The 10,051-nt window shown below is 31.1% G+C and overlaps 1 protein-coding gene across 1 annotated transcript; it reads right to left on the bottom strand.

Moving 5' to 3' along the window:
• Positions 1 to 1,102: 1,102 nt before the first annotated feature.
• LOC117169973 (apolipoprotein D-like) lies at positions 1,103 to 2,397 on the bottom strand. Its single transcript, XM_033356485.1, has 5 exons — positions 2,233 to 2,397; positions 1,822 to 1,915; positions 1,741 to 1,747; positions 1,378 to 1,542; positions 1,103 to 1,238 (listed from the first exon to the last, which is right to left on the bottom strand). The coding sequence occupies exons 1-5, from the start codon at positions 2,395 to 2,397 to the stop codon at positions 1,103 to 1,105; spliced, it is 567 nt and encodes a 188-aa protein (XP_033212376.1).
• Between the last annotated feature and the right edge of the window lie 7,654 nt (positions 2,398 to 10,051).

Here is a 10,051-nt window from a genome sequence, read left to right as displayed (position 1 = left end):
AGCCTTGGAGGAGATTATGTTGAGAAATAAAAAAAAAAATTCTTAAAAACGTTGTTTTTCTTGGTCAGGCCGGAAACTTATCAATCCACCCTCGTATAAATAAGTTAGTTTTTGAACCAGATAATTCCGATAAAAATTTAAAAAAATTTTTAAATTTCTAAACTTTACCTTTTTTATTTTTATAAACTTTTTCAACTGTTTCAACTCACAAATATTTGTTTCCAAGTTTCCTAATTTTGAAATCGCCAAGCACCAATTTTTCGAATTTTAATGCTTAGTTTGTTATGCAAGGTCTTGTAACCAGATAAAAATATATTTTAAACCATTTAATTTTTGGAAATCATTTTAAAATTCCCTAAAGCTTATGAACTTACTTTTTATACTCATTTAAATATTATAAACTCAGTTCAAATGTTTACAGCCCTCTGAAATCTAATTTAACAGCTTGAAAAATTCTTGAAATTTTATAAAACCGTATGAAAACTTTAAGTTTAAAATATATGTTTTAAATAAATTTTTGTTAACAAAAGAATAACCGAAAATTTTGTTTTGCTTTAGAGTGTAATGTGAAATATTTATATTTAAGCCTTTAACTGCTAGTAAGAAACTTATCGCACGCATGATTGCTCGTATAAAATTGGTCATGAATGATGGTAGAAATAATTGTTTAAACAAATTACTACTGTTTATAACTATCTTTTTTATTCATGCTGGATAATTTTGGATTTTTCTGATATTTTAAACTTTTTTTCACTATTCACAATTGCATTAATTATTACCCGACTAAGCACACAGTGGAATACAAGTTGAAAATTTCAGAAGAAAACGCGACTATATTAACTGATGCCGTTTTTGCTGAAAGAAATTTGAATTCACATACGAAACCTTGCATGTGAAGAAGTAAATGCAAAGCGCATAAGGAAGAAATAATACACCGAAAAGTAGGGATAAAAGAAAATATTTTATGTTCAGTCAAGATATTACATACAATTACTCAAATGAGTTTATAGCAATTTGAAAAACGAGCCTATAATATTTCATTAGTAGAAACCTACTAGTGACTAATATAAAAATTATTTTATGGAAAAAAAATTTATTTATCTTATGCACAAAGCAGCCAATCTTCTTCCTCCAGTATCTCTACGCTCAGATTGTTATATTTAAGAACTTTGTAAGCCTTCTTGAGAACCTCTGCGTCTGACTGTATAGTTTTTGCCATAATCCAAACATTATTTACTCTGAAAAAAATACTTTTAGGTTGCTGTGTCCTGTAAATACTCTATTGACGAAAGAGTCAACGAAAAAATTGAAATTTTAAATCACTTTTTCCGGAATTACTCATTATTTAACATAAAGAATAACTAAGCCACATCTTACCCATTAGGTGATAGATCACCGCAAGCGAAATGGACGGCATAGGTTTTATAGTCGGTATCTAAAATCCATTGTTCTTCATGTTCTACACCTTTATAGTGTTCAGTAAATCCTGCTTCACTTTCAACGAATTTTGCAAATCCATCACGTATTTTTGGTACACTTGTTCTGAAATTAATAGAAAATCTTGAAATATTTTAAAAGTAATGTATCTGTTAAAAATTAATATTTTGTCAATACATGGATTCTGCATTAAAAAAATTTTATGCATCTAATTAGAAAAAAATTACCATAAATATGTTTTAAAATTATTATTTTTCATAAACATAATCCTTATTTGCTTTTAATATCTTTTTGCAGCTGTACTTGTTATCTGTTTTATTCAGATTATGAAATATTACTTTATTTACATCCAATCTATATACAGGGTTTTCAATCTAACTTAACCACCCTTGCGATCCTCGAAGTATTTACTCAAGCATTTTTGGTTCCAATTATAAGCAACTGCATATTTCTCCACAACATACCACTTTCCGTTATTCTGCATAGAAAAATTATGTATACATTTAAAAAATAGTTGTATACACTTGAACAAAATCGATTTGTCTCAAAGATATAAATTTGTTGTGGAAATTTGATTTAGATGTTGAGTAATATAGTAAAAATATCTCATTCCTCTTCAGTCGACGATATTTGTATTATGATCAGGAAAATTTTATCAAATGAATGCTTTTTTTAATTTGCCAATAATTTTTTTAATATTAAAAGCGTATTTTTGAAGTTGGATATATTCTTTAAATTATCTTTAGGATGGCACTCATTTTCTTCTATTTCTGTTTTATTTTAATTCATATTTACCTTCGTTAGATTAAATTTCTTCATTGGTGTGACACCTGCACAAGGTTTAAGATTTGGAGGATTTGCATAAGGCTTAGCATATGGAGGATTTGCACAAGGTTGATCATCTGCAGGATTTGCGAAAGCTCCAGCGCAGAGTAGTACGAGGAATCCTACTTGAATCATTTTTTCACCTGAATAGTGTTACAAATAAATGAGTAAAAAATATATAAAAATTACATAATTTCACTTTACATTGAAACTTATTCCCTTTGTTGTATTTCTATAAAGATAAAAAGTAAACTGATACTCTTCGTTAAAAAAATGAAATAGGACTCATGGAAGAAAGTGGATTTCTTAATCTACTATGGAAACCAGTAGTCCGTTTTTCTGTTCAGATTTTTTTCTAGCATTTAGATTTCAATGATATTTTTATTTTAGTGGACTTGAACAATTATCCCTTTGCACAAAGAACCCAGCTGAAAGTCTAATTTTTGACATGTAATTTGGAAGTAATGGCCATTGCATGGAAGTATGCAATCGTAACTTATAGGTACTATAAAGCAGAGAAAGAATTGCAGAATGCATTTCCATTTCGGGTTTTAATATAATTATATATTTCCAAACAAAACAAAATCGTAGAATCAGAATTGCTTCTAAGTATTAAGCCTCATAGTATACTTCTTATAATTTTTCAATAAAACTTTTAGAGTAATTAAATGTCTACACTCATTAAACTTCTGAGAACTTAGCAGTCCTTTTCTTACGGAATCCTGGGATGCTTTTCCTTTTCGTTCTATAAATAATAATCGCAAAACTTCGACGCAAGCTCTTTTTGTTTATACTCTATTGAAATTTATATTATACTTTGAAAATGCAACTAGTAATATTTAATTTAGAAGGATTTGTTAAATTTTGATTATTACCGTCCATAATTTCATAATACAGCGATTATAGACGCAAAAACCCGATTTACATTAAAAGACACTTAAAAGCTGAAATTTAGAGGGGATGCTTGGGGGCATGTTCTGTGTCCTAATGCGAGTTTTCGAAGAAGGTCGTGAGAGATACAACCCCCTTGTTAATTAGGGGTGAGTTTATTTTGATTTTTTAACTTTTCTTCATTTGCTTGTACAATATAGTGAAATTCATTGAACTGGTTCGATATGAAATTATCAATTGAACGATGGTGAATAAAGTTCAAGGTCAATTAGGTAAATCAGAATTACCGGTCCAAGATCATGAAGAAAGGATGATTTTCGCTTGAAAGATTCTGTTTTCACGGTACGCGTGAAAACCAAAAACTTACTCCCTATTCATTACGTTTCACTGATCATTGTGATTGTACTGAATGGCCTGCAATCTCGAGTTACTAACTATTTAATTCAAAATTTTTTGTCGAACAAATTAAAACCACTTCTTTGCACTGTACCATCTACGTAAAAAAGTTAGATAATAAAAAGAAAACAGCAATACAAAATCTACTCGCATGCTGATATTATACAAAAAAGTTTTTATTTAGTTTAAATTTTTATAACGTATTGGTATATATTGGGTAAGACTTTAAACATTTAACAGCACGCACCTGTATTGTTTTTAATTTTTTCCTTGCAGAACTATCGTTTCCTTTGAAAACCATGAAAAACATGCAACAAGTTTCAAAAAGACAAAAAAATAAATTTCTTACATTTCTTCAAAAGTTTTATTGTATCTTGAATTTAATTGGGAAAGCCAAAGGAATTCCGCCATTAGAAATTTAAAAATGACTTAAAGCGGGACTTCTCTAGAGATTGCACATTTCTCGAAAACAAGTATAAGCATTTTTTAATTTTTTCAATAGTATATACTTTTACTGTATGGAAAATTTTGTCGCAAAAATTGTACAGATCTCCGCTGCATAAATTTGTAAAATTACTTAACGTGAATCTACGTCAGAGATTAGGAATTTTCTAAAAACAAATACATACATGTTTGAAATTATTTTAGGGTTATAAGGTCTTATTGTACATGAAATTGTATCAAACATGTGTTTAGCATACTCTGAGGCAGAAATTAAAGCAAAATTCTAATTATTTTGCTACATAGTAGAAATAAGCAATTTGTTTATAATAATATAATAATATTTTTCATAGGATTAATTTCTAGAAAATTCCATTAGTTGATAACCTAGATGCGAACTCGATGTGACGAATCAATTTAAAGATTAATTCAAAACAGGTCTCTGTAAAAAGTTACCCTAATTATATTTGGTTCTTCACAAGATGTTTTATTATCTCCAAAATGATCAGTGTGCAAGTTCGACGCGTTTTTGTCGTCTGCCACCAACTTGGGCGCCTTTGTTTACTGCGCTTGCTTTAGGATTGCGAAGTTGGCGCGAAATTTAAAATGGGCACTAAAATAAATTCTCGTAAATATAATAATTAATCATTATGAAATGGACAATCTTGTAAAGAACTTGTATTTATTAAGATTTTGTTTATGAAATATGAGTTAGTTTTTGAAATTCAATGCAAATAAACCTTTTTTTAGAAAATACATGTGTTATACATTTTTTAATGAACTGAAACTTTTGCAAGTTTAAAAAAATAATATCGTTTGTTATATGCATATATTATCCGTGTCAAATATTTTATAATTTGTAAAGTAAACTTAGCTTTCATGAGATTTTATTTACACATAGATATACATCTTTTTATCAATATACGGGTGAAATTAATTTGTAAATTAATATTAGTACTTGACAACCTTTACACATGTGTATTGTTATGCAGTATACACTAAGTATATATATTTCGGGGGAAAATTTTTAATTAAACTTTTGTTTATATTTCAATATCACAAATAATATTGGACTGTTAATAAAATCCTAATTAGAAATTGTTCCTCTAACAATTTATTCTAAGTCTATAATTGATTCACTACAGTTACGGTATAACGGATAACCTTAAGTTACGGCATTTTTACTGTTAAAATTAGTAAACTTCTGAAAATAACTGATTAATCAATTAAAATTAGGTGTGCTGAATGAATTAGTAAAATTTGTATTGATGCAAATTTAGAGAATATACAACCTTGTGGATGAAAATAAAAAATTTTTAAATTCATCCTTTTTGTAGAAAATTCGAATATTTCTTACAAAATGTACTTTTTGCTTGAAACTGATATTTTGATATTGAAAAGTTAAACTGAAATCTTTCTTGATGAAAATAACATTTTTCTTTCAATTTTTTCTTTTCGATTTAAAAATTCATCTATTTAAGTAGCACATTTGTTAAATAAAAATGCAACTGCTCAATTAAAAATCAATCTGCTTTGCTTGAGGAATCAACTTTTTTGTTTAAAATTTTTTTTTGAACCACTGTTCTGTCAAAAATTTAATTTTTTATTAAAAAATTCATCTTTTTGGTAAACGTTTATCTAGTTTGTTGAAAACTAACATTTATCGAAGGGAAATTTCACTGCGTAGGTAAAAGTCGAAATAAAAGAAGAAAAAAAGTAATTCTTAAAGATAAATTTAATAGTTAATATTTTAACGAAGACCGATTTGAACTTAAACAGAAAACAGTTCATCATAGGGCCGCTTGTGAGCCTGTCTGGGGCAAGTCTGACGCTAGGATATATTTCGATGGCATGAACGGGTAAAAATGTAGTACTTATTTCGAAAGTAGACAGGATCGCTTATATTTTAATCAAGGATTTCCGTTCAATTAGCCTTGCCCATTTCGTATTAAAAATAGTGGAAAGACTTGTGGATAGATATATCCGCGATAAGGTCATGTCAAGCAGGCCACTCCATAGGGTACAACACGCCTGTAAGGCTTGTAACTCTAACGATACGGCCCTAGGGAAAAATTTGAATTTTGACAAAGTTCTTGTAGAATCCGTATTAAACTACCTGGTGCAAGTACCAGCGTACCCGGGTCGTCGACGCACCATTTGTAATTGTTTTAGTTATAAACAAAACTTAAATTACAATAAAGTTATCATGGATGACGTTCTAAAGGACCTGATGCACGATCCAGCGCAGAAGGGTCCTCGACTCACCATTTGTAGGTGTTTCGGTTATTGACAAAATTTGAATTTTAAAAAAAGTTTCTTTATAGGAAGTTTGAAAGGACCTGCTGCACGATCCTGTACATCTGGGTCATCGTCTCACCATATGCAGTTGTTTTGGTTATGAACAAAATTTTAATTTCCAGAAAGTTCTTGTAGATGGCCTTCTAAATGACCTCGTGCGCAATCCGGCGCACCCGGGCCGTCAAATAACCATTTGTAATTGTTTTGGTTATAAACAACATTTAAATTACCAACAAGTTCTCGTAGATGACCTTCTAAATGACGTGGAGCGCGATTCGGCGCACCTGGGTCGTCAATTCTACATTGAGAGTTATTTTGGGTATTGGAAACATTTGAATTTTGAAAAAGTTCTTGTAAAATACGTATTAAATTACCTGCTGCACGATCCTGTTTAAGGAACGCTCATACCTTTTTTCACGATAAATCGATTCATGAAATGGATATTTGCCATGTAGTAATATTTTGCTCTAAAAATGACCTTAGCGGATCAAATGTGCAAGCTCAAACTTGTTATTTTTAAAAATTAATGAATTTTACTTTCAGAAATATAAACGCACGTATTTGTATATTTTACCGCAAAAGGCAGTTTTGCTCAACCCGCAAACGCAGGACATACCAGCTAGATTAACAATCATCTTGCATTTTGCATTACGAATAATCTAAATCTTACTTCATTCGATCAGCTGGGGTTCCTTGAATGATCATATAGTGTTCTATATCTGCAGCTATCTCAATGTAGCATTATCGTAACTTTGACCATGCATTGTCCTTAACTCTCGCACTTTATTGGATGAGCCATGTTTGTTACTTTAATTATTTACGTGTACCGTTTAAATTTGTGAGCACGCGAGATTTGACATTTAAATAATCATTGTTTAATTTTTCCTAACACATAATGTCCGGCGCCTCAACTCAGCGGAATGCTCACGCGAAGCCCTTACGTTACAGATTTGTTGGATCCTCGCTGTTCGTCTTCATTCGATCAAGCAGAGTCGAACGGAGCGAAGCATAGTGAGTATATTTCTATAGACACACTGTGATTCAAACTTTTTTATGTACCCGATACAAAAGTGGAACAGTATCAGTTTCCATGCTTCAGAACAGCTGACATTCAACTAATGAATGTTGCGAGTTCTACATGAAGATCTGCTCCATTTCAATACTTACTTAATCGATGTGATTCGGTATTGTTACAGCGTCGGTTCTATACTCCAACCGATAAAATTACAAATCAAATGAAGAGATTCAGTTGGACTTCTTTACCCACTGAGTTCCAATTTATGCGAAGCGAAGCGTATTATTCCTAGGCATTATTGAACAAATATAGTTACGTGTTTTTTCGGTATATGTGCAAAATTTGATTTATCTTTTCTACCTTGCATTACGTATTGCACTTCATTATTTATCTCCTATTTTCGTAAATTAGGTTCATGTTTTCTCCGTTTTGCCAGAAATAGCACGTCTAAAAATTTCTTTTGATTTCCTGCAAAGACTCGCCAATCCTTCATATCATCTTTAAAACTACAGTCACAAAGATTGATGTCACTAAATTCCTCTCTGGCAAGGTTAAGAAACGTCAGCGTGTTCCCTGTGTTAAAAATTACTAAAGCATTGGTGATTATATATTTTAGTAGAACATTGCCTATTGAGTTGATGTTCGTGCTGCCCCCAAGTATGGTGGGTTTTGCATAACACTCCAACAAAACAGGAAGACCCCTTATCTGGCAATATACCGCCAGTGCACGTACCTCTACTCGTGAGTTGGTGTCGCTGTCATATTAAAAATGAACGATCCTATGACTAGCCTCCCTATTTATTTAAAATCTGTCTATCACCATTAGGTCTCTTTAACATAGCTCAAGTATATGAAAAACCAACCAAGGTTCTTAGATAAGTGAGATAACTATGTGCCTCGCAGCCATGTCCCTCTACATAGCTGCAGAGGTGCCTTTGCTTTGACATCAAGAGTCCTCGTCTGAGACTTAGAAATTTGCACTACTACAAGAAGCTTAGTGCCTCTTACGGTGTCCTTTTTCTGAATCCTATTATGACTGACGGTCCGCAAGGAATCTGTCTTCATTTAGGGGTTGAATACCTCTAACCGACGATTACAGATCAAGGACCACAGGCAGGTTTTGCTGTTTACCTGGGAAAAATCTCGTAGCCGTTACTATCTTTTGCAGCAATTTGACCCACCCACCTTGAGAGTTTTAACTTTTCCAGGAATTGTCTCGACCACGCCTTGTGTAGCAAAGATTTAGCCGCTGAATCGGCTGAAACTAATACGAAGAGCCCTCCCCTACAGAAGATGTTTTCAAATTTTGGTTATTGTTCTGGGAACAATTGTTCAAACCCCCTTCAGGTGGCCTCCTTGAAGAGCTCTAGCTTCTCCATAGTGAACAGCTAGTCTGAGTAGTTCATAACCGTTAACACCATCGGCAGGGTGCTAGTCCCCCGAGTGGCTGTCAATCGAGCTACTGACGACTACCTGTCCGCCGGCTGCTGGGCTGCTTTGTACCTCCTTAGGATTTGATTTTTATAAATAAATTATTTGTTGAAAAAATGTATTTTATGATTTTCCATTATCATACGGTTTTTCTAGTTATATTGCAAGACATTTTATAAACAAATGCAGCAATCAGGTGTTTTTTGAGAAAAAAAATCGTTTTTTTCGATGTACATTTTTTTAAATTCGGAATCTTATGATATTTGCAACAAAATTCATAATTTATTTATTAATTTCATGATCATTTGAACAAATTTAATATAAAAATGCATTAATCAGGCTCTTTTTGACAGAAAAATTCGTTTTTTCTATGTCAACAGTTTTAATAAAGATATCGAAAAACATAACATTTTCATTAACAGATGCTCGAATAATGCATTTGTTTATTAAATTTGTTTTTAAAAATATATAAAATTTATGAACCAATTATGAATTACGCGGAAATCATCATGAAATTCGCACTTAAAAAAATGAAATAGAAAAAAACTAATTTTTCCGACCACAGATGCCCGAATAATGCATTTCTTTGTTGAATTTCTTTTTAGAAATCATAAAACGTGACAACTCATCATGAATGTTGCCGAATTTATTATAAAGATCCCAACTAATGTCTGATATAAAAAAAAATTGTTTCGTCGACAGATGCTCCAATAATACATTTGTTAATTAAATTTTTTTTTTTTAAATCATAAAATTGATCAAAAGATTGTGAATTTTACTGAAATTGTCATGAAGTTCCCAACTGAAAAGATTGCCATTGAAAAAACCAAATTTTTATGTCGACGAACACTCTAATAATGCATCTGTTTATTACATCTTATTTTTAAATTATAAGATTAATCAACGACTTATGAATTTCGCTTAAATTATCATAAATTTCCGAATCCAAACAAAAAAATTCACATAGAAAAAAAACGAATATTTATGTGGAAAAACGCCTGATTACTGCATTTATATACTTTTTTTTTTGGTAATATAAACAATTATAATCAGAAAATAAATTCTCTTATATAATATTGTTCTGATTTCAATTTCTTGCAACACAACTTGAAAAATGTTTATTTATGGAAAATCGTAGAAAAAATAACGTTTGCAACAAACAATTTGTTAATCATATATTTTTTGGTAGATTGTTCAATATTGGAATATCACCATACAATATTTTGTCGAAATCGGTGAAGATTTCTGGGCTGTACGTTATTCTGAAACAAACAAGTAATTTTTCTTTCCAAGGTGCGGCACTCCTTTAGGTACGAA

Source organism: Belonocnema kinseyi, chromosome 3, assembly GCF_010883055.1.
Source record: "Belonocnema kinseyi isolate 2016_QV_RU_SX_M_011 chromosome 3, B_treatae_v1, whole genome shotgun sequence".
Lineage (NCBI taxonomy): Eukaryota > Metazoa > Arthropoda > Insecta > Hymenoptera > Cynipidae > Belonocnema > Belonocnema kinseyi.
Note: the sequence above shows the minus strand (reverse complement) of the source record. Positions and strands in the feature narration are given on the sequence as shown.

Coding starts and splice junctions, on each gene's coding strand:
- LOC117169973 (XM_033356485.1), bottom strand. CDS start 2,397: ATGATTCAAGTAGGATTCCTCGTACTACTCTGCGCTGGAGCTTTCGCA. Junction 1,916..2,232: donor AGAAATTTAATCTAACGAAG/GTAAATATGAAT, acceptor TTTTCTATGCAG/AATAACGGAAAGTGGTATGT. Junction 1,239..1,377: donor GGTGATCTATCACCTAATGG/GTAAGATGTGGC, acceptor TATTTTTTTCAG/AGTAAATAATGTTTGGATTA.